Source organism: Amblyomma americanum, chromosome 4 (assembly GCF_052857255.1).
Source record: "Amblyomma americanum isolate KBUSLIRL-KWMA chromosome 4, ASM5285725v1, whole genome shotgun sequence".
Taxonomy (NCBI): domain Eukaryota; kingdom Metazoa; phylum Arthropoda; class Arachnida; order Ixodida; family Ixodidae; genus Amblyomma; species Amblyomma americanum.
In genome coordinates this window covers 134,722,707-134,745,906 of record NC_135500.1, presented here as the reverse complement: position 1 = coordinate 134,745,906, position 23,200 = coordinate 134,722,707, and the positions used below count along the sequence as shown (strand labels likewise).

General features: G+C 46.5%; 1 protein-coding gene and 1 non-coding gene across 3 annotated transcripts in view; one reads left to right on the top strand and one right to left on the bottom strand.

The window, feature by feature from the left end:
- LOC144128371 (paired box protein Pax-6-like) overlaps nt 1-22,205 on the bottom strand; it is an 82,823-nt gene extending 60,618 nt beyond the window's left edge. For both annotated transcript variants that reach the window (XM_077661731.1, XM_077661732.1), the window contains exon 1: nt 22,071-22,205. In XM_077661731.1, coding sequence (XP_077517857.1) covers nt 22,071-22,098 — 28 coding nt within the window. In that variant the 5' untranslated portion in view covers nt 22,099-22,205. The remainder of the gene's footprint in view (nt 1-22,070) is intronic.
- TRNAS-ACU (transfer RNA serine (anticodon ACU)) lies at nt 19,093-19,164 on the top strand. Its single transcript has one exon. It is a non-coding gene; the product is annotated as a tRNA-Ser (tRNA).
- Nucleotides 22,206-23,200: the final 995 nt, after the last annotated feature.

Here is a 23,200-nt window from a genome sequence, read left to right as displayed (position 1 = left end):
CATTACGCGATGCGATATGATATATGACATGCAATGTGTTCTTTGACCTATCGCCGCCGCTTTAATTAGTTCAGGCTTAGCACATTTGTTTCAACACTGCTCTTCTCAGTTGGTGGTAGCCTCATACTCCTACAAATAACTCTAAAAGCTGTTGGGTGCTTAGCTCTACGCTCTATGCAGAAAGGAGTAAAAAACAATAAGCTGTACTCTAGCTCATTCACCTTGATAAAAGAGAGTGCGCTAGACGACAGCTTACTCTCTTTTTGACTCTCTTTCAGCGCATTCTTGTTTAGAGTGTATATTATGCTATAGAAGGCTGTGCGCCCTGCAGTGATAGTTTTTCATGCGGTTCCTCTTATATTGGTGGTCTCTCCGGGGCACGTTTAAGTTGCCTAGGGTCCTACATAATTACAACGCAGTCTCGCATCACATTTCATTGGCGGGTGGAACACTGAGCTAAGGACAACTTTGTGATAACGACAGCCCTGACCAGAAGCAGCCCCAGGCACCGACATTTTATTTGCACACGCAACATTCAATTCTTCTGGATTTAATTGTAGTTGATCAAGCTTTCGCCTGACGGTAACCTGAACGACTCTAGCGAGGGCATTTACGAAACACTTTGCGTTCCATTCAAGGTCACCTTGTCGATTACATTATTTTGCCGCATGGGGAACATTGACGAGGAAAAGTATGTCTGCGTCTCGTTATCTATTTTCCTCAATTGCAGCTTGTGCACAAATTTTTCACTTCGTCTATATGCAACACATAACTGCACATAGCCATGACCGACAGCTTAATTACTAGGTCGCATGCAGAATTTGGTCTTTCTTTGGGACATTGCATATGCTCGGGCATTTATAGGTAAACCTTTTTTCACTCAAAATTGTAGATTCTTGTCCTTGTTCTGCCCAGGACAGCGTGCGATTACCAATGAAATTGAACCAGAAAATGTCGCCGACATGGCCGATTCAAGGCAAGACCGTCGAATGCCACCTTATAATAGTTAAGCCAGTGGACTATGCGACCACTGATATCTGTTCAACTCAACTGCTGTTCAAAGATCCAACGGCAGCTGTTGCCTCCGTGCATCAGCGCTATATTCGAATTCATCCGGTGGCTGTGATTTAAACCCACGAGGTAACGAGACGAAACGCCTTTTTGTTGGTGGCGGCAAAAAAAAAAAAGCAGAAGCATTGACGCATCATGAGAAAATTCGTAGAAGCCACAAATCATTTCCACACATTTCGGGAAAGATCCACAAGTTCAAAGGAATGGGTGGGAGCTACATATTCATTTTGAGGACAGTACAGCTGAACGACAATACCAATTGCTGGGCGAGTTGGTGCTCACGAGGATCCATAACAGCGCGACAGACGGGACAGAGAAGAGAGGACACAACACAGAGCGCTCCGTGCTGTGTCCTCTCTTCTCTGTCCCGTCTGTCGCGCTGATATGGATCACAGCTGAACGCTCAGCTGCAAAGTTCGGGATTGTTGTTGTTGTTGTTGTTGTTGTTGTTGTTGTTGTTGTTGTTGTTGTTGTTGTCGTCGTCGTCGTCGTCGTCGTCGTCGTCGTCGTCGTTGTTGTTGTTGTTGTTGTTGTTGTTGTTGTTGTTGTTGTTGTTGTTGTTGTTGTTGTTGTTGTTGTTGTTGTTGTTGTTGTTGTTGACCTCGGGATGATGCAGCTGAACGATTTTAGATTTCGTCGGCGCCGTCTCAAGCCTCGATGGAAGAAGAGAAAACTAGGCGAGTTGTTGTACATTCATATTTTAGCAGCACGAAAAAACAGAGACAAGAGCAAAGACGTAACACCTGTGCTGTGTTATGCCTGTGTTGTGTTACGCCTCTGCTGTGTTACGCCTGCGCTGTGTACATCTGTGTTGTGTTACGCCAGTGCTGTGTTATACCTGGGCTGTGCACGCGTGTGTTGTGTTACGTCTTTGCCTTTGTCCTCGATGAAATACGTGGGGCTGTTATGAGAAGAAAACAGCTGCAGAGCTCGCTCGTTATTATATACAGTCTTATGAGTATAGGACAAGGCAATTACTAGCACACTAAAGGCGCAGCAAGTGACTGGGAAGGGACCAACAGTTTACAATGGCCGGCGAGGTATTGCAACTGGTATAAGGGATTAGACTAGGGCAGGTCGAGAGCGCACATCCGGAATGTGAAATGAAAATAGCCGGGAGAATAGGAATGGGGAAGCGGTGCATTCAGGTAGATATTCTCAGGTCATGAACAGCAGCTTCAGCATGCCTCAGGGGGAAAGTATATAACAGTTTTATCTTGCCTGTAGTCAGCTATGGCGCAGAAGCTCTGTATGCTACTAAAAACATTAAATTTAAATAGAGGACAAGGCAGCGAGCTATGGAAAGCGAAATGATATAGGTAACATCAAGAGAGCTGAGTGGATCAGGTAACAAACGGGACATTACATCTAGCTGGGTCAGGAAGAGGAAATGGGCACGGGGAAGACATGTAATGTGGAAAGAAGATCAGATAATAGCTCAGGGCAATAGAGTGGATTCCGAGAGACGGCGCTGTAACAGGGGGCATCAGAGGGTCAGCTTTGCGGGCGAGATGATGACGTTTGCGGGGTTAAGTTGGCCGCAGCTGGCACAGGACAGGCTTAATTGGAGGGATGTGAGAGAGGCGTTTGTCCTACAGTGGGCGTAGTTAGTCTGATTACGATTATGATAGATGAGTTGCCAGGAAAACTGCGCACTCTGGCACTCAAGCTCGGACGCGCTCAGAGGGCAGGGAGGGAGGGCATGACAGGACGGCAAGGGCACTGGTGCACGCTGTGGTCTCGTTCAACAGTGTAAAAATGCGTTCCCACCGAGTGCTTCATGCAAAAGTGAACGCACTTCCCAAAACACCATGCCAAAACAGAACATCCCGATTTTCGGTACAGCATATCCAATCTCGAGTATACCGCGGAACATCCTCACATTTTTTTTAAAGCATGTCTTGAGTTCGCAAGTTCACTTCTGATCCGCAATTTTTTTTTGCTTTCGCGCATTTCTTTGGTACAAACTTGCGCGTCAGTGACGCCATCCCTGCATGGCCGCTTCTTTCCCACGTTATTTCCAGCATTAGCTGGAATACTGCTGGAACTGGCGCAACCCTAAGGGTTTATCGCAACATCCACCTGGTGGAGACTCCATTTCTTGTTCTCTCGGCATCAAATGCCGTGAAGAGAGAAAGGAAAAAATTATCGCCGCAGTAGGACAAACTCACGTTATTTTGTTGTCGTTGATCAACTCCATGTTTTATTTTTTTTGGCCCACACCGTCCGTCCCTCTGCTTTTGTCGCGTATGTTTACACACACGCACGCGTGACACACACACACGCACACTCACACACGCACACACGCACACACACGCGCGTGCGCATTCGCGCGGCAAGCCCACACAAACGTCAAAGGAAAGCGCGAGCTTACACCTAAAGGGTTCGATCTCCAATCTGCATTTTCGGCCGCAGTGGAAGCCTATACGACCCAAACCAGCGTGGCATCGATTATCGAAGATGCAGGCGCACTCAGCTCGGCATGCACGGCTCTTCCGCCCGGTAGAACAGGGAACTCAGCGACCGCACTGATTGCCATTCGGCTCCTCCACTTCCCACCGCTTCCAGCGCCCCCTACAGAGTTATACCTCCATACACGCGTCCGTGCCATCCACAAACGGATTCCCTCTGTGCACTATACTTATCCTCGGCCCACCGGCGCGCGGAAGCGCCGCTGCATGAGCGCACCTCCGAACCGCCGCGTGCAGAGTCGCGTTCGCAGCGCGGCCCGAATCCATCTTTGGCTCGTTATCGGAAGCCTGCTCGCGCGCACCCGCAGCCGCGGATGATACGGACGGAACGTGTGTGCGGCGGCGCGGCTTCTTCCAATTAACGCGCGCAAATGGGCTTTCCGCCGCCGCCGCGAACCCGAAGCGCCAATGAGGAGAAATTGAGCGCGCGCAGTGCGTGGCTTTGCCCACGAAGGGAGGGCGGTGGCTGTATAGTGGAGTACAGAAAAGAAGCAACAAAAAGAAAGACAAGAAGAGAAACAGCGCGCAGGCAGCAAAAAAAAAAAAAAGCATCGCTCCTGATAATTAAGCGCCGTGATAAAAGAAAGCGCTATGTTTGCCGTTAGGAAGAAGCAAAAGTCAGCTGCGCGCTATTGAGAGAAGGTCAGAAAAAGAAAAGTACAGAGTGAGAAGTTAAAAAAAAGTAAAGAAGCTAAGCAACAAGAAAAAAGGCCGCGGAAGAAAAAAAAAATAAGGGCCAGTACAAGAAGGAAACGAATAGTTGCGCGAAGTGTTGGGGAAGGAATGAGGCGGGGAGGGAATGATGAGGCGGTCATCACGGGCCACGACAAATGAGCGGGCACGGATAAAAACAAACAAAAGAAGCAGTCGACTTGCGTAATGAGCGCGAGCACTGTGTTACTGGGGTGGCTTTCCCGTCGTTTCATTTCTTTTTTATTTCTTGAATTCTTTCTTTTGTGTTATGACAAGCAATGCAATTGAACTGTTCGTTATTACATGCTTGTCAGTTTGACTTTTGCGAGTGAAGAAAGAATGATTAAACTTTTCACACTGAAAGGAAGGTATGTATGAGAAGCATCAATAATCAACCACAACCGAAGGAACGAGAGATAGAAAGAAAGAAAAAAAAAGTACCGCATTTACCAAACACTTTTTCCACGTGGATATAAAAGGAAAGAGGAAAAAAAGAAGTAAAAATTTGTGAGCAGAATATTGCAACAATCTCGCCATCTCCATGCGATGGCGAGAAGAAAAAGGATATCGATCCGGTTTTTTAACCACCCCAAGGGAACGCCACATTAAAGAGAAAAAATGAGCCCGAAGAACAAGACTAGTGATTAATGAGAAGAGAGCGTTAATTCAGACTGCAGGGGGAAAGTAAACAAAAGACTGACCCAGCGAGCTTAATAAGTACCGCACAAAACGTGAAGCATAGCCCTGCTTTGTTCGAACTGCGCTAGTATGACAAGCTCAATATGTCGACATGTAATGTGGCCATGGTCTTGTCTCCTCTTTTCACGCTTCTTTCTTCGCTTCCTTCTTTCCTTTTTTCTTTCTTTACGTCATTGTTTTATGGTCTGCGAACAGGTTCGGGCAAATTATCCGGTACCACTCTTATATATTATTTTTCCCTTAGTTCGACGTCATCTAAAATGACCACCCCCGTCCCCTTAATGTCGCGAGGGCAGGCATTGCATGAAACGACTCTGCGTTATCTTGTCCAATCTTGTAATCAATCAGAATCCTGTACTCGTTGCCAGCGTCGTTTTCGGTCTCCGAGTGGCTAATCAGCCACGAACGAGGCTACTCGCGATATGCATTGCTGATACGAAACATATGAGGCCATTGCTGATGATTACGCAAGTGATTAAACCTCAAGAGCAGATTAGCGAGCGTAAATGATAAACTTCGCACCCCTTTCATGCTCGATCACTGACGTATACAAGCTGGCGGCGCAAATGAGCGTCTATCAAGTAGTCACAATGTTTAATCGTCCTTCTTTAGCTGCATTGCGAAGTTGTTTCGTTAAGTCACTTCTGCGAGGAAGCATAAATACGAGGTGTTTTCTTTTTTATGTATTTTTAATCCTGCTTGAATTGAAGCACTAGGTTTTTAGTTGGTCGCACATATAGTCTTGAACGTGGACGAACGCTTTACCTGTATTTATAAAAAATACAGAAATACGGGGAACAAAAACAATGTTTTAGGTCTTGCTTTGTCTTACGTAGATGATACTTGTAGAAAGTTTTAGCGCAAGGACCACGACAAAGACGAAATACACACACATACGCTTGTGTGCGTGTTCGCGCTAAATAAAACTTTCTACAAAATCGATATGCACCAACTCATACAAAAAACAAGTTTTAGTGGATGATGTCACACGGAAATATAAATGCACACTAAACAATTTCTCACCCTTAAGGGTGCAAATCAGCTGTCTCCAGACGAGCACCCTTCTGGGTGCTAAAAAAAGGGTGCAGAGATGAGCACCCTTAAGGAAGGGTGCACTTAATGATACTTTAGAGGATGTAATGGTAGCACCCTCATTAAAGGGTACTATTTTTCCATAACAGCTCTACGAATGCATGTTGGAAGGGTGCTCCACATTGATTCAACCATGAAGAAAAAGCCTTGGCCTGATGCGCGCCCTCTAAACTTTCATGCAGTGCACCCTTCCTGAAGGGTGCTGATCTCTGCACCCTTTTTAGCACCCAAAAGGGTGTTCGTCTGGGGACAGCTGATTCTGCCAAATTAATTAACATCGTTCGAATTCGCATGATCATATGGTTTGTGCAGATGCATGCAGCTATTGACTTAATGTGCGCCACCCATGGATATATAGTAATACATAAATGCGCACCGCAGAAAGATCGGAGCATTTATGCGATAGGTTACCCCGGTGGACGAAGAGAAAGCATCCTCTTTGCGCTTATATATATCCTGTGTTATTTTCTGATGTAATAAAACAAGGTAAAACATGACAGTAATTTTTAGGAATTCGCGGCAGCAATCCCGCCATTACGCCATGAATTTTGTCATCTTGCAATAAACGGCAGCTAAGGATAAGTATAAATCAGTCCCAGAAATGACTAATGAATCTTTTCTTCGTTACTAAAAAGAAAGGAAATGAATTAGCTGGAGTACAGACTTCCGAAAAAAGGCGGCAAATGTCCAAATTGTATGCAGTCTCAAAGAAAAAAAGAAAAAAATCACTGACATCAAAAAGAAACACTGAGATCGTATAAAACAAAGGTCCGATGAGTTTGACGAAGCTTGATTTTACAGAAATAAAAAAAGGCACACGTTGCAAGTCGTGCAAAAGTCAGCAGATCGGCACCTGACGATACGACGCCGCCGTGAGGGTGGTCACTCTCACGATACTCTTTCGGAAAAGTTCAAGGAAGTAGAGCTACTTCCCGCATCAAAGCTCACGCGATAATGCAAGCATGTTTGCTTTTGTCAACAGCTCAACAGTAGCGCGGTGACATGCAGTGCACAGTCTTTATGGCTTTCTGATAGAGGGAAAAAGCGGCGGTTACAAGGTTAGGTACAAATACCGGTACAACTATCAACGTGCCTCCTGTAGAGTTCCATTATGTTGTAGAGAAGTGTGAAGAGGAGTCCAGATTTTCGCTGTGAAATTTCACCTATGCAATATTGGTAGGATATATGAACAAGAACCGCAACTATATAGTGTTTATGCAATGTCCGGCCTGTGAGCTTTTGCGAGTGCCTTGTTACTCTCTGCGAGTTGTATTCGTTTTCAGTTCATTTTCACTGACACGAATGTCCGCTGGTACAGTTCAAGTGCTATATCACATGATGACGTCAACAACAGTGTACGACGCTGCTATACAAGTTTCACGATGCTCGAACACATTCGAAAAAAATTGAAATGTGTTTGAAGTCACTGTGCTCGAAGCTCTAAGGCGATGAATGATATGCCGCCTCTGTAGACCTGGAAGCGAACTAGTGCATCAGTCTTCTCGAGCGAAATACCGTTCCTTATTAAATTTTCCTGGCCATACATTGGATCAGTTTCACTAGAATTGCGATCGTTGGAAAAAAAGCACGTAGAAGGTCAGCTGCAGATATTCACACTGTGTGCACTGAGATTGTGCTTATAAGATATATCATCATCATCAGCCTTACTACACCCACTGCAGGGCAAAGGCCTCTCCCATGTCTCTCCAATTAACCCTGTCCTTTGCCAGCTGCATCCACCCTTTGCCTATATATATATATATATATATATATATATATATATATATATATATATATATATATATATATATATATATATATATATATATATATATATATATATATATATATATATATATATATATATATATATATATATATATATATATATATATAAGGCAAATGAAGTGAGGGGCTCGTTTGACAAACATATTAAGGAAGCGAAGTCACCGAAATCAAGGTGCATAGGGAATGTTTCTTTTTTTAATATCTAGTGCTAATGAATTAGTTTTCTTTAAAGAAAATTACTTATAAAGCAGCAGATAAAAAAACATGCCGCCGGTGGGATCCGAACCCACGACCTCCGAATATCGCGTCCGGTGCTCTTACCAACTGAGCTATAGGGCGACGGCTGTCCAATCTGCTGCTTTCGCCGTAGCTCAGTTGGTAAAAGCACAGGACGCGATATTCGGAGGTCGTGGGTTCGGATCCCACCGGCGGCATGTTTTTTTTATCTGCTGCTTTATAAGTAATTTTCTTTAAAGAAAACTAATTCATTGGCACTAGATATTAAAAAAAAAGAAACATTCCCTATGCACCTTGATTTCGGTGACTGTTGGCTTCCTTAATATACATACATACATACATACATGCATATATATATATATATATATATATATATATATATATATATATATATATATATATATATATATATATATATATATATATATATATATATATATATATATATATATATATATATATATATATATATATGTATATATATATATATATATATATATATATATATATATATATATATATATGTATATATATATATATATATATAACGCCATATTAGCTACAAAGGACCTCTTTTTGGCCGCCTACTTTATTCAACGTGTAATAAACACCTAATAAATTGAGAAGCCATTAACAACGGCTTGCAATGGACATTGTTTCATATTCCGTCCTTTCTTTTTCGACAGCAAATGTAGAGTTATGATTACCTCCGTGGCACGAACAGCGTCAGCATAAAAAAAATAATTTAAAAAAATCGTGCATGCAATTGTGCACATCGAATGCAGCCTTCACAGGAACACATTGTTCGTGCAAACGTAATTTAGTTACCTGCATATGACGAACAGAGGATTTTTATTTTATTATAGCTCCAGCATTAGAAAGGTCTGACAAGCGAAAATGGCGACCGTTGTCTGTCAGTAGGCAGTGAAATGCAGGTTGCCGACAACCCGGTGGGTAGATAGCCACCTGCCCACGGCCCTGGCAGTATGCCACTTCAAAGTATTCCATCTCGGATATAACAAAGTTTAGTGTGCCAAACTCGGATATAACGTACGCTTGGCTGCTAACGCATTCCAACGACCCACCGATGATCACTTAAGAGCTTTTTTTTTATCCGTATGCATATCACGGACTGCTCGTTTTATTTAGTACTAATTTTTAAAATTACGCTATCGCAAGGTTTCTGACATGCCCACTCGATTTCACGCAACTGTTCTTAAAGACTCCGCAACATCGTTCCCCGTGCAGTGGTATCCATTGAGCGCGCTCCCATCCATTCCCTTGCCGCCGCGGTGGCTCAGTGGTTATGGCGTTCGGCTACTGACCCGAAAGGTGCGGGTTCGATCCAGGCCCCGGTGGTCAAATTTCGATGGAGGCGAAATGCTAGAGGCCCGTCTACTGTGCGATGTCAGTGCACGTTAAGGAACCCCAGGTGGTCGAAATTTCCGGAACCCTTCACTGCGGCGTCCCTCATAGCGTGAGTCGCTTTGGGACTTTAAAACCCCCATAAACCATCCCTTCCCTCTTGTCAAGCAACTCCCCTGCCCAACGTGAGTGTATAGCTGTCGGAAACGCTGTCGCCATTAATTGTTTCACTAAGCAGGTGCCAATTTGAGGCCAGGGAAGTCTATAAATCGAGTAACCAAGCGACACTTCTTTTTTCTTCGTGCTTGGCCATCCTTCGGCCCCAAAGGGGCATCAACCGTTCCGTCGCTTACAAAACGCCAAAGACGCCATCGCGCTATTGCCTCTTCCATCGCAACGTTACATGTAATAATCCGTCTACTGCTGTTTAGCCCGTTTTCTAACCATTTTCTTCCTTCGCAACCTATACAGCCGCGTTATCGTCTCGCCTTGCCTGAATTCGGAACGTACGCGTGAGTGCATATGGTATAAAGGGAGCTGCTAGCTTCGATGCCGACCGTGCCTTTAGGGGCAATAGGCGAAAAAAAAAAAAGATCAGGAAGCTATGAGGAGCAGCACGCGGCATTCAAAAGCGGCTTTAACGGCCATTTACAGCGCTCGGATCTGTCAAGCGTGTCCCGACTCATCCGTAAACATGCAGTCATCGATTTGAAGCGAAACCGCGCTGTTTGTATAGACGCCCATGCGGGACAGAATTGGTGATGAACTGGACGCCGCGCCCAGTATGCATATAGGCGCACAAGTTCATAAAGAACAATTAGAGAAACCAACGCTATAGAGCACTCATCCAAGCGCAGTGGCATGCGGAACTGGCCCACATGAGTCGCTCCGCGCAACGCAAGGTGCTCAGCAGAGCCCGAGCCATTTGGGATCCAGGACTTTATAAGGACGACCACCCGCGCAATTCCGAAAACCCAGTCAAGTTTTTATTCATTTATTCGAAGGAAAGAGCCAAAATTGACACGGTAATGAAGCAACTGCCCATTGGCCCATAATAATAATAAAAAAAATAAAGGCAGGGGGTGACTGGCGAGGAAGGTAATATCAGAGCTACTGCGCCGCGCAGCACTGCCGATCGATAACATATAATAAGTGCCGTGGTCTTTAAGGCTTTTTAAACAGGCGTTATTGGTGTAATGTACGTTCATGTGCTTGAAGGCACCTTACGTGAAAACGAAAAGACGGTGTTGAAGAAGAGTACCATTGTACCATACTGGAAAAATAGATACATTTTATTAAGCAAAATTGACAGCAAAAGAGTAAAAAGCACGAATAAAACATGCACAGAAAAAATATATATCTAAACCGCAGTAGCAAGTTCAATTATGGTCAAGCACAGTAACCGCGCTGTCCTTAGTATTTATGTATACTTTCAGCTTTCCTCTTTCAGTTATTTTTACATGTGGACTGAACCAACTGAGTTTGATTTTGTATCATACAAGTTGTATAGTTGTATAAATGAGGGCTTCGGAGTCATATGTGTCCCCGATTTTCCTTTTTGCCACGTGACAATGCAGGTGTACAAAGCATTCGACAGCAACGACTTTGCTAATCGGTAATACCCCGCCGCGGTGGCTCAGTGGTTAGGGCGCTCGGCTACTGATCCGGAGTTCCCGGGTTTGAACCCGACCGCGGCGGCAGCGCTTTTATGGAGGAAAAACGCTAAGGCGCCCGTGTGCTGTGCGATGTGAGTGCACGTTAAACGTCCCCAGGTGGTCGAAATTATTCTAGAGCCCTCCACTACGGCACCTCCTCCTTCCTTTCTTCTTTCACTCCCTCCCTTATCCCTTCCCTTACGGCGCGGTTCAGGTGTCCAACGATATATGAGACAGATACTGCGCCATTTCCTTTCCCCAACAAAACCAATTATTATTATTAAGCAGAACGATAACGCGCACGGTAGAGACCTTTGTGGCGTATCTAGAGCAGTGTATAACCCGCAGACAACGCTGAGAAAATGGAGCTTCATTTCAAAGCTTTCGCTATACTGCGTGCGATTTATACATGCATCTTACTTCGACACAGGGACGTTCTCATAAATATGTGCATGAGATATATGACCTCATGCTGCACGTTTCTTCAGAACCATCATGTATCGATGCTGGTTGTATACATAGCTGCACGGCCATGGCTAAGTTGGCACTAAGCCTCCTCGGTGCACTCTGAACAGAAGTCCGGAATAGGGCAACAGCTGTTTACTTTTCGGGCGTAAACAAGACCGTTGCCGTTGTCTTGGACCCTACACTGCTGGGCGCCAAAAGTTCGATGGGGTGCCGCAATTTGGCGACCAACGTGGGGTCACCACTACTCGGGATGGTAACAAGCATATTTGAGCGATCCCGTATTCGTGGAGGGCTCCGGAATAATTTCGACCCGAACCCGACCGCGGCGGCTGCGTTTTTATGGAGGAAAAACGCTAAGGCGCCCGTGTGCTGTGCGATGTCAGTGCACGTTAAAGATCCCCAGGTGGTCGAAATTATTCCGGAGCCCTCCAATACGGCACCTCTTTCTTCCTTTCTTCGTTCACTCTCACCTTCATCCCTTCCCTTACGGCGCGGTTCAGGTGTCCAACGATATATGAGACAGATACTGCGCCATTTTCCTTTCCCCCCAAAACCAAATATTATATTATTATTATTAGGTGTCACCAAGCTAGGTCACGTCTAGTCTTGCCAAAGCTTCAATCCTAAAACGATTTGTGGAAAAAAAAACTGCGGTTCGGGTGTCCAACGATATATGAGACAGATACTGCGCCATTTCCTTTCCCCAAAAACCAATTATTATTAATTAAACCGGAGACCAACGCACGGCAGTCACACCAATCCGAAGCAAAAAAGAAAACTTTTATGACGTCCAACATACGTGTTTTTTTTTCATAAAAGTAGAGAGAGTGAGTGCAATTCCATAAAGAAATGTGCAAACAACGTCTAAGTTCTGTGTGTTGGAGTCTAAGATTGTGCTAACGAAACTCTCGCCCCATTTTAAACACGCGTATTCATATCTTTCCTCAGTGCTGCGGCGTTAGGAAATGTGGCAAGGTGTAAGGTCCATCTCGGAGGCAATGCGTTAATCTGGGCAGATATAGCATTCGCTCGGAATTAGTATTTTTCCTCACGCCAGATCATTTAAATGGGTGCAAGATGAATGTAATAAACAACAACTTTTATTCGAAAAAAAAAGATATTGCGGCACTCCAACCGATATGTCGGTTGGATTCTGTTTTGGTTTGGTCTCAGCAGCATATAACACTCAGTGAAATAGCGCATGAGCAGTCGAAGTTTACGTTTGCTTTACTATCCAATAATTCGCGCTGTACCAGTATTTGCCGTAGCGACGACCGATGATTTTGCCTTAGGCCCGTTTCACATGCTGCGACTGGACCGAAAATATCCGGTGTAGTCTGTGACTGTGAGGCCGCAGTGCGATTTTCGCTCAGTGCTTTCACATGCAACACCGACACAACGAATTCGCTCGGAGGAACAGGCAAGGTTGCTTGATGTTTGCATAGGCAACCCATTATATTAAACTCGACAGAAACGTCACACGAAATGTGTTGATGATTTTATGACCAGCGTATTTTTAGATGTAAGGCATTATTCCGTATGTTTTCATTAGAATAAACAGTTTTGCTTCCACCGCGGTAACAGCTCCCACGTGACCGCACGTCGCACGCCGTCTCGGCGCCCCCCTTTGGTCAGTCGCAAAGCGAACACACCGACACTGCGACCGAATACCAACCGGACGGAACTCGATCGCAAGCCGTCTGCGACTAGACCGACGGCTCTCCCCAGTCGCAGACCGACAGAATTCGCAGTGTCGCAGGCGAAAGTCGCATGCATGTGAAACGGGCCTTACACGCACTCACACTTTTCTGCTAGGAATTAACAGCCCTAAATTCCACCGCTGGCCCCGGCTCCAGCACACGTTCCCCAGATCAGCTCCTTACCAGCCGACAGAAGTATACGAAGTTTTTTTTCTATTTCTATATTGCTAGATTAAGCTATAGCTTTATCAGTAATAGAGACCACCGACTTATATTATCCAGCAACCTCATGGTGATAACATGATATCGTAAAATATAACCCCGTTTATGCTTGTTATCACTGCCCGTAGATGTTCGAAAGCGTTCGGAGGAGTGACTAGTGGGACGCTCCGAATTTGTCCAAGACTCAGGTTTTAATGGCGGAGTTATGGAAGTGTCGGGATGTATGGCGCAAGTCGCGAAAAGGGTCTCGAGCGTCCAATGCATGGAACTTTTATGTTATCCTCCTTCAGGGAAATTGAGGAACTAGAAGTGGAGATGGGAGGGGGGGGGGGGGGGCGAGGTTGCCTCACAGACATTGGCAGAGGATACATAGTTACAGATCTGTCGTATTTAAAATGTGCTCATCACAGCGATTTTGTCACCGATTCTGAAAAGTAAGAGATGTGGACGTACAGAACTGCTGGAATAACATAAGACTTTCAAAAGCGGCGAAAAGTAAAAATAAAAAAAATAAAGAGTAGTTATCCGAATGCTTGAATCGTCTTGCACGCAGAATGACGAGAGCTAAAGCTACTGTTCCGCGGTGGCTCAGTGGCTAAGGCGCTCGGCTACTGATCCGGAGTTCCCGGGTTCGAACCCGACCGCGGCGGTCGCGTTTCGATGGAGGCGAAACGCTAAGGCGCCCGTGTGCTGCGCGATGTCAGTGCACGTCAAAGATCCCCAGGTGGTCGAAATTATTCCGGAGCCCTCCACTACGGCACCTCTTCCTTTCGTCTTTCACTCCATCCTTTATCCCTTACGGCGCGGTTCAGGTGTCCGCCGATATGTGAGACAGATAATGCGCCATTTCCCCTAAAACCAATTTCAATTTTAATTTAAAGTTAATGCACCGTTCAGATACGAAATGCAAGCTGTCCTGTCGACTGCATGGCTGCCTTAATCAGCATTGTACAAGGAGTTTCATATTTTTCAACAGATGTTTAATAATGATGCTACATTGTTTACGTAGCCCCTCTTCTGAGGCTAGATTATCTTCCAGACAGATACGTTTTCCTGGATATTTGTTTATATTAAGTGATTATTATCTAACAATATGCATCAACTTCCCAAATTAGCTGCATTAAAACTATCTTATTGAACAAAGCAAAGCTCCCAAGCTCTCCATATATCATCGCCAGCCTAACTACTCCCTCTGAAGGATAAAAACCTCATCCACACCCCTCCAATTAGCACTGTGCTGTGCTATCTGTGGCCATCTTATCTCTGCAAACTTCCTGATCTCCGCTCTCCTAATACTCTCAGTCGCTTCCTGCTACACTTGCCTTCCCCTGGAAACCACTCCGTTAACCTGAGAGATCATCGGCTATCTCCCGTTCGGATTACAAGCCCTGTCCATGCTTAATTCGTCTTGATTTCAGCTCGCATATCTAAATACATACGATATATCTGGCCATTTTGATCTTCTCTATGGCTCTTCAGCGCCACGCACGACGAAAAAGTTTCTACTAACTCCCTTTTAATCGACCATCTACACTCTAAACAGAATAGAGTAAAAAGGAAGTAATATGTCGTCTAGCGCACACTCTTCTATAAAAGGGACTGAGCTAGTGGACAGCTTATTCCCATTCTGACTCCCATACAGGCGTATTCGTATTTGGAGTGTATGTAGTTTCCGCGTTTAAACTATACTTTAACGTTGTTAAGGTTCTCATTAGCCGGAGCGCTTGACTGGAGGCACTTTTCATCCATAAATGCCGTGTAAAGACAGTTGGAATGAACGAAATCCAATTCCCTTCGGATGCTCTCTTGTTTACAGGGCGAGTTTCTGCCTCATTCACGACGCCGACATGAAGAAGGCGTTGACAAAGCGATATCCTATCACCGGATTAAGAAAAATCGCAAGACTGTTTGGCGGTAACGGAAAACAAGACGACGACCATGGGGCGTGCGCAAACGACCAAATGAAAGGTGACTGATATGCAGCCCGCAAAACCACACCACCCTTCGGATGTAGGGGTCTACTTCGGTACAATGTAAGCACAATGCTGTGTGTATATGCTTGGAGCTGAAGTTCTATGACGTTCACACGGTACTGAAAGAGCGAAAAAAAAAAGGCAGTATCATGTAATACCTCATTTTTAAAGCGAAAACAGTAATAGCTTTGTATACAAGCCATTTAGTGGAGGAAATTCAGGGGTCACGACGTCAGCCGTGTAACGCGCTACTCGTAACACATTTTTTTTATTTGCAGTCGAAACCCTCCGTTAGTTTTAAGAAAAGGAAAGGAGCATAATCGCCCCAATTTGTAGGCGTACACCACCGTCAACTCACAGCGCGATTGAGGTGTCCGCTGTCCCAGAAAGCCTGTTACTCGCCTTTCCTTTCCTGAAAACCAATGGAGGATTTAGACTGCACATATAAGACAACACTGCGAACTAGATTACTTGCAATCGTGCAAGCGGGCCCTGGAGTCAGTGTAAGTGTGCCGCAAACGCGATCGAACAGCAAGCGGAAGACCAGTATGCACGTGAGAGAATATGTAGACGCTAAAACGGGCCTGTGTGGCGCCCGACCTGGCGTGTCAAACTGTTAAAATGGGCCTGCCACTCCATACCCGCCGCGGTGGCCCAGTGGTTAGGGCGCTCGGCTACTGACCCGGAGTTCCCGGGTCCGAACCCGACCACGGCGGCTGCGTTTTTATGTAGGCAAAACGCTAAGGCGCCCGTGTGCTGTGCGATGTCAGTGCACGTTAAAGATCCCCAGGTGGCCGAAATTATTCCGGAGCCCTCCACTACGGCACCTCTTTCTTCTTTTCTCCTTTCACTCCCTCCTTTACCCCTTCCCTTACGGCGCGGTTCAGGTGTCCGCCGATATATGAGACAGATACTGCGCCATTTCCTTTCCCAAAAAACCAATTATTATTATTATGCCACTACGCCAATTGGCTCTCGCTGATTAGTGGGCTAAGTTGGTAAGCTTAGATCTATTTTTTTATTTTTCGGGAAAGTCTATAGCTTCTTATATAGTAGAATGAATCATCGGTCACTGACATGTCACAAACGTTAGCTGACGTTTCGCTATTCGCATGGGTTCTTTATTGATAACGAGGAACGGGCCGTGAAAGATGCGTGCTTACTTACTTTTAACTAACCGACTTAAAAATCAACGTGGAAATCGTTGCTATTATCGAAAGAAATTTGTCAACGCGGCGCTGCCCCGTGGAATCCTCGATAATACTGATGACGCCGAAAACACTCAACAGAACAACGTGAAATGTTCACCCAGCTTATGAAAAATAATTATATTAGTTAAAGCTACACAAGCTTTACCTTTCACGGCCGGTTTCATTGCGAGCAAGAAACCCGCGTACAGATTTCGAAGCGCCAACAAACGTTTTTGACATGGCCAGTGACCGAAGATACATTCTACTATACAATGCTACTATCAGAAGGCATCCTGTGAGACCCTGGGCTACGTCTATAGCTACCTGTTCACAACCCATACAAAAACGTCCTATGGGCGTCTGTGAACAAAGCTGTCCGTCTAAGTCCTTTTATGAACGTCTATAAGCACACACAGAGGTGCTTATTGCCAGCTACTGAAAAATCTATGCCACTAAAGCTATAGCTTTGGAACCATTCAGTTATCTTAAGCTCTCTATATAAAAATATATCAGCCTGTATCTACAGCTATAGATAGAAAGGTTTATAGCTATTTGTGCCAAATGTGTATAGCCGGCCATAGGACATTTTTGTAAGGGAATGCGTACTTAAAAAAAGAGATAAATTAAAACAAACATGCCATGGGTGGACCTCTATAACAATAATAATAATAACTGTTTTTTTTGGGAAAGGAAATGGCGCAGTATCTGTCTCACATATCGGCCGACACCTGAACCGCGCCGTAAGGGAAGGGATAAAGGAGGGAGTGAAAGAAGAAAGAGGTGCCGTAGTGGAGGGCTCCGGAATAATTTCGACCACCTGGGGATCTTTAACGTGCACTGACATCGCACAGCACACGGGCGCCTTAGCGTTTTTCCTCCGTAAAAACGCAGCCGCCACGGTCGGGTTCGAACCCGGGAACTCCGGATCAGTAGTCGAGCGCCCTAACCATGCACTGAGCCACCGCGGCGGGCGGAACTCTATACAAAGGAGTGATTTTTGTGCATAATAATCGTGTGCCCTTCATCAAATATGCGATTGTCCGGAACCCGTAGAGTATCTGTTACGGGTCCAATTGGACTTATTGTTGGAAATGTGGCGGAGAGTTTGAAGGATGCTTCACTCCCGCCACCGGTTGGCCCGGTATTGCACTACCTCCTGGATCGGCCTTGTCTTTAGCGCGTCTGCACTATCCTGTCTTTCTATCCCATCTTTCAACTCTCCTACTATCTGCACGTGGTAGCGATCGTGGCTCGGCTTGAGCCAGTGGGCAGGCCTGTGCACTTTCCTTTTCTTTCTTCCTGGCAACAACTTCTCTCTCTTCATCAAATATTTTTTTTTAAGCGTAAAGGACATTTTTTTCAACGTTACCAGCGCGGACAGAAAGCAAAGGAAGGAAAGAGTGTGAAGAAGACCCAAAACCCGGAAAATGCATCAGTGTAAAGCAGGCGCTCTTAGCCTCTCGATCTGGTCACGCGGACCCAACGCGCGAAATAACAGCGCATCTATATACATTCCCTCGCGCGCTTTCGCCCTTCTGGTTAATCAGCACGTTTACTTACACAACGTAATTTCTCGAAACACTTATCTCTGCCTGTGGGTGTTCTCGACACAACGGGCTCCCGCAAAGTAATGCAACCGAATCAGCACGAAATGCGTAAACCATGTTTGAATGCGCACAACGTGTCTAAACTTAACCACCTTAAATGCCCCTGGTAAGATAATGGACCACACAGAAAAGGGATAATTGGAGGTGAAAAAGAGAACACAACGGGTCTAACCTGCGACGCGCGCTTTTATAGAATGCACTTATAGATTCCCCCCGCGGCGTCGAACACCTGCGCGCGAGGCGTCCATGCACCCTTCACGCATGGAAAAACACTTTAGTGCTCGGCGCGGTTATAGATAGGCATAATATGCATAAACATGCGGGGCTAAAAGGGTTTCAAAGAAACTAAAGGCATCTCAGGGGTCGCGTTGCGCTCTTTGTATAAAGCGCGCCGTTTTTCGACAACCATGCGAGAGATAACGAGAACTCGGAAGGCGACCCGCCAAGCTGGTTCTGCGCATATACGCATATAAGCGTCGCCGCAGCTCGCGTCGCACATCCATGTCCAACATTCTTAGACAAAAATTTTGAATATTGGAAAATTTTCAGCTACTGTTATGAAAATATGATGGAAATATGGAAGATTTTTTCATCACTCGCAGCGAGCAGTTAGGGCGGCCTTAGGAAACCAATGGGGAACGCTTTTCAAGACAGCAAAAAAACGTTAATAGGTTTCTTCCTTTCTTCTTTCACTCCCTCCTTCATCCCTTCCCTTACGGCGCGGTTCAGGTGTCCAACGATATATGATACAGATACTGCGCCATTTCCTTTCCCCCAAAACCAATTGTTATTATTATTATAAACAAATGCAAGCCTTCCGACGGGAGATCTGCGGATATATTCATTGCTATCTTTTTACCCGCCGCGGTGGCTCAGTGGTTAGGGCGCTCGACTACTGATCCGGAGGTCCCGGGTTCGAACCCGACCGCGGCGGCTGCGTTTTTATGGAGGAAAAACGCTAAGGCGCCCGTGTGCTGTGCGATGTCAGTGCACGTTAAAGATCCCCAGGTGGTCGAAATTATTCCGGAGCCCTCCACTACGGCACCTCTTCTTCCTTTCTTCTTTCACTCCCTCCTTTATCCCTTCCCTTACGGCGCGGTTCAGGTGTCCAACGGTATATAAGGCAGATAGTGCGCCATTTCCTTTCTCCAAAAATCAATTATTATTATAGTGAAATCTTACAATATATGAAAAAATTGCGTCTATAAACTCTGTCCCGCCTCGCATGCGAGAGGAGGAGCGGGGTTCGATCCCCAGTGCCGCCAGGTTCCCACCGGTGATAGAATGGGTACAAGCTTTCCCCTGGTCTGGTGCTCGGCTTATTTAGGGTGAAATGCTTGGGAAATGGGTCCCTGACCCCACCTTGAGTATAAGAAAAAAAAAAAAACCTTGTGCCATGGCGCTCTTTGACCACAGATGCCCTTGCGCCATAAAAATCCAGAATCATAATCTGTTCCGTTCAAAAATGTTTTTGTCCAGAAATGCTCGGTATGAATGAATACAGCACGTGTATGCAGTTCACATATCGCGGTGACCGGAGACCTTGAAAATACGAAAATTAACTTGTACAGGGCGGCCGGAGAGCAATCGCCATACTGTGCACCTCACGTCTGCAGTAAAAGGCGCGCATTTATATAGAACATTAATGTCGCGTATGCTTGGACTTTACAAAAAAACTAAATAAAAATGTTACATTCGCAGAAATAGTATATAGTTGAAACTATACGCACGCAAAGCAAGAAACTGACAACGCCGAGTATATTCATCTGTTAGCACTTCTGTATACATGCACAATACGTCACACATATTTGGTCAGGTCCGGCAGTGGTACGAACGACTGTACACATATATGCGAGGTCATTTACTTGCCAAAAGCCGAAAAAGAAATCGACACCCTAGTTGAGTTCGCGATAGAAATCAGTGCGAACTAGTCAGAATCAAGTCTTTCATTAATACATGTCCAGGGAGTGAAAAAGCCCTGGGTCACGAGCCCGGCCGCGGTATAGAGAGCTTCGAATTGATTTACGCCACCTGATGTTCAATGCCATATATACCGAAAAGAACGTTTTTTCATTTCTCCTGGAATTAAAACCGCTGCCTTGTTCTGATTATTGATAGTAGAATTCCATAGCAATTGTATATAAGGCACCTTGACGGGCTAAACAGCCACGTGGGCTCTATCACAACCAAATTCTGCCATATTGAAAGTTGTTCTTCCGGGCGATACACGATCACGGTCACACCACAGTTCGGTTTCGTATGTAGAGTGGTAAACGCGGCTTTGCAAAAAAAAAAAAAAAATTAATATTAAAAAAATTGAACGAGAAAAGAAAGCGTCTAAATCGATAAAAAGAACATTCACTTACACTTTACCACAGGTGGATGGCAGAACTTGCGGCAGCAAATACGACTCAGAACACAAGAATAAGAACCCCATTAAAAGCACGAAGACAACAAAGAGTAATTTCCCAGTCGGCAGCACGACTAATTAAGACAGAAACGGAAGCGCGAAATTATTCCGGAGCCCTCCACTACGGCACCTATTCTTCCTTTCTTTCACTCCCTCCTTTATCCCTTCCCTTACGGCGTGGTTCAGGTGTCCAAAGATATATGAGACAGATACTGCGCCACTTCCTTTCCCCCCAAAACCAATTATTATTATTATTAAATGAAGCCTGTCCATGTGTCTCTCTGTATAGTCGTTCTCATTGGCGCAAATAAAATACGGGTTACTATCTTCCTTTCTTCTTTCACTCCCTCTTTTATCCCTTCCCTTACGGCGCGGTTCAGGTGTCCGCCGATATGTGAGACAGGCACTGCGCCATTTCCTTTCCCCAAACAGCAATTTTCTTTTATCTCACTAAAAGCCTAAAAGAGTTCACTGAACCTTGCAATAGTTACTGAAAACGAGGTATTAAATTTCTTTATCTTCTTTTTGTCTTCGCGCAGTACTTGAGACGGTTGTGATTTCAGAAAATGACATTGCACGCAGTCAACCACGGAAGTTTACCCTGCGAGATGTACTTCCCTTCGCATAAAGGAGGTATACATATACCTTGTGCAAATGCTGTCCCTACCACTTCAGTTAATAGAAAGCAAAGAAGCAAATGAGCGGTCAAAAAGCAGCGTCACGTGGTACTCGCGTGACGAATGCAGCCAGGTGTGACGTTTCACTTACGCTATCCATTGAGGTCAATGGTTTCCTTACTCTGCACAAGGCCGCAACCCCGTTCAAGGCGTGGCATATATGTCATGAAATAAAACAACATCAATAAAACAGCCACATACAGAACACCTATCGAGGCAAATACTCTGGCGAAGCCCGTTTAACGTGCTCCATCGGGTGATCCGGCTATCGCGAAAACAGCGCGAACTAGATCGCCGAACGGCAGCAGCTTGGCTATCGTTCGAGCCGCCGTCAGCGCCAAGTACTCGGTCTGTGACCTGTTTGAACACTGTCTGTTGCCCGGTAATGGCTCAGCGGCACGGCCGATAACGAGAACTCGCAATGACGGTCGTTGCCCGGATAAGCAACCGAAAGGAATCAGTACACGCTCCCCACCATTCATTTCTGACGCGTATACATCCAGGCCATTGCCATCGGCAGTCAGCTCCGTCCAAAATCCGTCGGCGCAATCCGACGCACGTGCTCGCCAGGAGGACGGGTTGAGCCGGCGGCGAGCGGTGTAAACGTTCCGCGCTAGAGAAACCGGCGTTCTCCCGCCTAGCGGAATCGTTCGCTCCGTGCACGACCACTCCAAGCATGCGCGGGAGTTACGTGAGAGCGACGGTACACAAATCCGCGTACGAATCCGTCAGCGTCGATCTCGAGTACTCACCGTCCGTGTGGCAGTCCCAGTGTCGCATGGCGGCCGGGGTACAGGGGAGCGCGACGCCGGACGCCGCTCGCGGTTCGTGACACGCTCCCGGGGTGCTTTTTCAGCGTCTCCGCGTGGCTGCCATCTTGAAACGCTGCCGGCCGTGCGCTCGACGCGGCTCTCTGCTCGCTGTGTCCCCTCCCCCCCCCCCTCCCTCCGCCACTCTGCGCCCCCTCACTGTCTCCCCCCTACCACCTACCCCACCCGCCAGCGGCGCCCTCCCCCTAAATCCGAGGCGAAAGAGGGAGGAGGGACGATGGGGGCCCGACGACTGCGTAGGGCGCAAGTTCTGCGAGGTCGGAGCACCAGACCCCACCATCCCCTCCTCCACTTCAAGCACCGCCTCTTTGTTGCAGTAGCCACGCCCCAAAATTTTGCGACGCCCCGCCCAGTGCAACGGCGACCACTCCCCCCAGGTTACCTGAGCATCTGCCTTCCTTTCTTTTTTTTCGGTGGAGGAGGGAGGGAGGAGTTTGGCGAGTTGAGGAGGATGAAGAGAGGGAAAATCTGAAGGGCACCGGGGAGCGCGCTGGAGAGCGAGCTACCGCTGCGCCACCCGGCGGCGGCGGCGGCGCCAGCTGGCGTTCGCGTGCCGCGGGCCGGTTCTTCGTGGGCACTGCTGCTCGCTCCGGCCGCGCCCGGCTGGTCGGCTCGCTCGCGGCGCGTTGAGTCGTGTAAACAATGACGGGCGCTGCTGGCTACGCCGATGACGACGACACTTCCGTTCCGGATAGATTGGTTTCTTAACGGATGGAATCCATAAATGCGTACAGTGGGCGAGGGGACATCGAGAGGGGGTGGGTTGACGGCGGCGTAAGCGTTGTGGATCGGTAAAACTGTGCAGGAGAAGTGGCTGAGATCGTCGGGTGCAGTTGAGAAGGGGGGGGGGGGGGGGAAGGTCCTGAGGGTGAGAGGGATTTAGTCCTCAGTGAGTCCACGTGTGTCACGTGTTATACGCACGCGTGGTGTGCGGAAAGGGGGGGGGGGGCGGTGCGCACGGTGTTGAATTTGTTCCAGGAGGCAAGGATGGGAAGCCGTTAAACGAGGCTTACCTCACACTGCGACCCGTCTGTGTGGAGCGAAACCAGGAG